At 47.5% G+C, this 4,129-nt stretch overlaps 1 protein-coding gene across 1 annotated transcript; it reads right to left on the bottom strand.

Moving 5' to 3' along the window:
• Positions 1-1,810: 1,810 nt before the first annotated feature.
• Positions 1,811-2,413, bottom strand: LOC117016026 (28S ribosomal protein S36, mitochondrial). Its single transcript, XM_033095027.1, has one exon. The coding sequence runs from the start codon at positions 2,370-2,372 to the stop codon at positions 2,061-2,063; it is 312 nt and encodes a 103-aa protein (XP_032950918.1). The 5' UTR covers positions 2,373-2,413; the 3' UTR covers positions 1,811-2,060.
• Positions 2,414-4,129: the final 1,716 nt, after the last annotated feature.

The following is a 4,129-nucleotide window of genomic DNA, read 5'->3' as shown; positions in this document are numbered from 1 at the left end:
AGGACTTGAAAAGTCCACTGCCACCCATCCCACGTAAAAGCAAACTGCTCTTGACACTCAGGTGCAATGTCAATGGAGAAAAAAAGCATTGGCCAATGCACTACATAGTGATATGTTCCCAGGCAGACAGTCAGACGATCCATCAAATCATGAATTGAAGGTACTGCCTCGTGCAAGGGTGGTGTCACCTTATTTAACTCCCTATAGTCCACAGTCATTCGCCAGGTCCCATCTGGCTTCTTGAAAGGCCACACTGGGGAGTTAAAGGGACTGTGTGTTGGCCTCACAATATGTACCTTCTTCAATTCCAATATTGTATGACCAATCTCCTCCTGCCCTCCTGGCAGGCGGTACTGTCGCACTGTAACCACGCGCCAGGGCTGTGGCAACACTTGAGGAGGGTGGTGAGCATGCCTGCGTGTCACCGCTTTCACCACCTGGATCCGGAGACAGAACTCTCCTACCGACGTCTGTAAGCTGAGGCCATGTAGCACGTCCACCCCTAGAATATACTCCGGAACAGGGGAGACATAAACCTTGTAGGTACGAGGGGGAAGCCTTCCTATACCCAGTGGTAAGGAAACAGCTTTCACAGTCACAGTCTTTCCCCCGTAGCCATCAATGCAGATTGCTGGTCCGGGGAACAGTTCTGGGTTCCCATAAACGAGACTGCAGTCTGCGCCAGTGTCAACTAGGGCCAAAACCCTCTGCACATGAGAAGGTGACCAATGTATGGACAGTTCCACGTGGGGCCTCCGGTCCCTGCTTGTCCCCTCTGACCAGGTACCTTGGCCCCACCCCTAGTCAAGCTGAAAGGAGTCAGCCTCAAGCGGCCGCATGAAGTCCTGGAGGGACATGTGTCGCACTTTCCCAGACTTCTCCTTTAGGCTTCTCCAGAATTGCTGTTCCGGACACAACTGTTTCCAAAGTTCCAACAAGAGTGCATTGGGTTGTCAGTCTATTTTTTCCCGATCGACCTCTGCTGCCACGAGATCACGCTACATCTGTGCGCATGTTACTCTCTAAAGCCCGCGACCTCGCCCCTTTACTTTTTTTTTTTTTTTTAAAGGTATAGAAGAGAATTTATTTAGCTTTTTGAGGCTTTTCTTTCACAATAATATATGCCGTTGGCACAGGAAGACCCTTTTAAAGTTTCATAAATTGCCTTAACAAGGCTAACTAGTTAGGTTGATTTTATGAGACTTTCAGACAATAGGTTTGAGAAAGTTAATGGTTATCAGGATTTTCATACATGATCATAATCAAAACAGTACAATAAACTAAAGAACAAGACTTCTTAACACCCCTAAAACAATAAATTGCAATTTTCAGTCAAACATTTATTCCTATGCTATTTTCACTTTGATCTCTTATTTTCCATTTTATACTCTGACATGAATATAGGTTACAAATAATCTTTTGTGTTAACTTCCCAGTCTTAATACCACAAGGTCACTGGTTTTACCTTGGCTATATTTTTATCATTTAGAGTAGGATATGCTTACTAAAAGCCAGTAAGCTTTTAGTAACTTTTTTAGAGCTTTTAGTAAGCTCCAGTAACTTTGTGAACGAAAAAATGTTAAGAATTAAGAACAAATAATGGAGTCATTATTTCACTGATCCTCATGTAATTTCAGGAAAATCACTTTTCAAAAGCAGCAATTCTGCCTGATAAATTCTTTCCATGTCTAAACAGAAACTGAAAGAAAATGAAATTATGCTAAACCTATGAGTTTACTAGACATTGTGTGCTTTTAATAGTTCAACAACTGGTAATACTTGATAATCAAGAGTAAATTAATAGGTTAATATTTAAAAATGTGTACTTTAATAAGTATAAAGTATATAAACAATTAGGTAAGCTTGTGGAGAAGCTGACCAACATACATAAATTAGGAGATACAAGTGTCTATCTAAATTTTCTATATTTCTTTTTTTTCTTTTACAGAATATTTATTAAAGTTGTTTAATGTACAATTTCTCATTTGTCATTTTGGAAATCCTTTATTGTAAAGACTATTCTTTTGTCTGATGACAAACAGCAGCCACATTGTCAGTGATTATTCTGGACCTCCACGTTGGATAAATTCAATTTCTTCTTGTGATACAAGTTTCCTTCTGTATTTCTGAGGTAATGTTTTTATTATTTCTGCAGTGTCTGGTGGACCCTGATGCATCAGCCAATCTGGTGATTTACTTCCCTTAGAATGCTGTGAAATTGAAGAAGAGTGAGATGGTAGTCCTGTTGATCTCAAAACTTCTGATACATTGGGCTTAGGATTGTCTCTTCTGTCAGGGAACCTTATTAATGGAGTATGTGGCTTGACTACCTGAACGACCCTGCTGGCAGACGCCATTTTGCTGCCCATCATGACCCCTGAGAAGGGGCAGCTTCCGGGGCGCTCGCGAGCCGCAGCGGTCGCCCCTTTACTTTTGATTTGGGCTTCCAGGTCTCAACTGCTCGGACCTCCTGTCTTAGCTTCCTTTGCCTCCGGCTTTCAACATCCCCTAGGGTGGCCATGGCAGTTGTAACATCATGGATCCGCCACTGCACATAGAGCATAAGAATGGCAACCAATGGTTGCCCTGGTTTTGGGCCAACCTATGACAGTTCTGTAACCTTTGTTGCAGGGACAGATGCACTGTCACAAAGGCTAGCTTTTCCATCTCGCCTGGGGAGAAGAGAATGCTGTCTGCCCCCTCATCCCATAAGTGTAGTAACCAAGCCGAGACTGGCTCTCCAGGGCGTTGTCCCCGGCTCCTGAAACTCAGTGGGAGTGTAAGGGGTGTAGGTTGTGAACTCAGTCACAGCTGGATTGCTGGCAGCAATGCCCCCGGGGCCCAAAGGTTGCTCACGTTTTACCCTTTGCTTCAAGATTGGCCGGGCTTGGGGGTTGGGAGCTACATTGTCTCCACTCGCTTCCTCCGCCTCTGCCTCAGAGTCTCCACTGTGGGGCCCCTCTTCTAACAGGCGGACCCGAGCTTCCAGCGCCTCCAACCGGGACACCTGGTCCGGCACCTGGGCCATTTCATGAAGCGCATTTTCCGTGTTGAGACTCAAGGCCGTGAGCAACATCCAGCCCACGTGGCCGGCTGTGGCCTTCGCCTCCTCCAGCAACTGCTCAGCCAGAGCCTGCAGGGCCCTCTCCATGCTGGCTAGAGAGCCATCTATATCCTCTCACCCCTCCTTGGGGGTCCAACTCCTGAGAACAGTGGCTACCAGGCACCACACGCTGTGTCGGGGCCACCTGTCCTCCTGCCAAGAGTCAGACTCCATTCCTACCTGGCCGGAATCCTGCTCGCCCCGCTAGGTGTCTAAGTGGGTGAAGGCCTCGGTGTAAGATGTCTGCAACCCTCAGAGCAGCAGCCTACCAAAAAGCCGGTAATGCCTACTATGGCCAACAGGGCGGCATGCCATCCAGTGGCTCGAGAGGACCACCAATTCACCAAGTCTCTCCCAGGCAGACTGCACTCCCCGTCTCTGGCGCTGCTCCTCATGGGCTTCCTGAGACTAAGTTTTCACACGCACAAACTGTTCCACCATCCTTCGGAGAGTTTTGGCCGCCGCCATACCCTGCTCACTGCACCATTTGTCGTGTGGGGTGGCCTGAGGGGCCTCTAGTCCCACTCCCCACATAAGAACGCAGGATATGGCTAGGCCAAAAAGGAACACCCATGGAGCCATAGGTAGGGGAGTCATACCACTATAGTCTCACTGGCGGCTGGAGCCACACGACCTGCAACCTGCCGTGCGCTTCTCTACGTGCCAACCCACCGACTTGACTGACTCACTCGACTCAACTCTCTGACCAAGCAGCGCAGCAGCCCCAGTTATATCAGGGGCTAATTGGCTAACTGGTTACAGCTGACGGCCAATTAGCCACAGCTGATGGCCGTCTACTACCCGAGCCAGCACCTTTCACATGAGGCCGAGAGTCTGGAAACTGCTCTTTGGGGCTCTGTCCCCACAGACCCTTGTAATAGAGACCTTACAACATTGCCTTGACCTATACCTTAAGGATAGGTCATCCCCCTGTGGCTTGAGTTCAGACTGTCTCCTGTCCCACCCAGTTTCTTGTTTTAGAAAATTACCCTGAAACTTGTGATTAATATCGTAGGCTTATTGATC

Source organism: Rhinolophus ferrumequinum, chromosome 23, assembly GCF_004115265.2.
Source record: "Rhinolophus ferrumequinum isolate MPI-CBG mRhiFer1 chromosome 23, mRhiFer1_v1.p, whole genome shotgun sequence".
NCBI lineage: Eukaryota > Metazoa > Chordata > Mammalia > Chiroptera > Rhinolophidae > Rhinolophus > Rhinolophus ferrumequinum.
This window is presented reverse-complemented; position numbering and strand designations above follow the sequence as displayed.

Bases quoted from the DNA above. Each gene is read 5' to 3' on its own strand.
- LOC117016026 (XM_033095027.1), bottom strand. From the start codon at position 2,372: ATGATGGGCAGCAAAATGGCGTCTGCCAGCAGGGTCGTTCAGGTAGTC.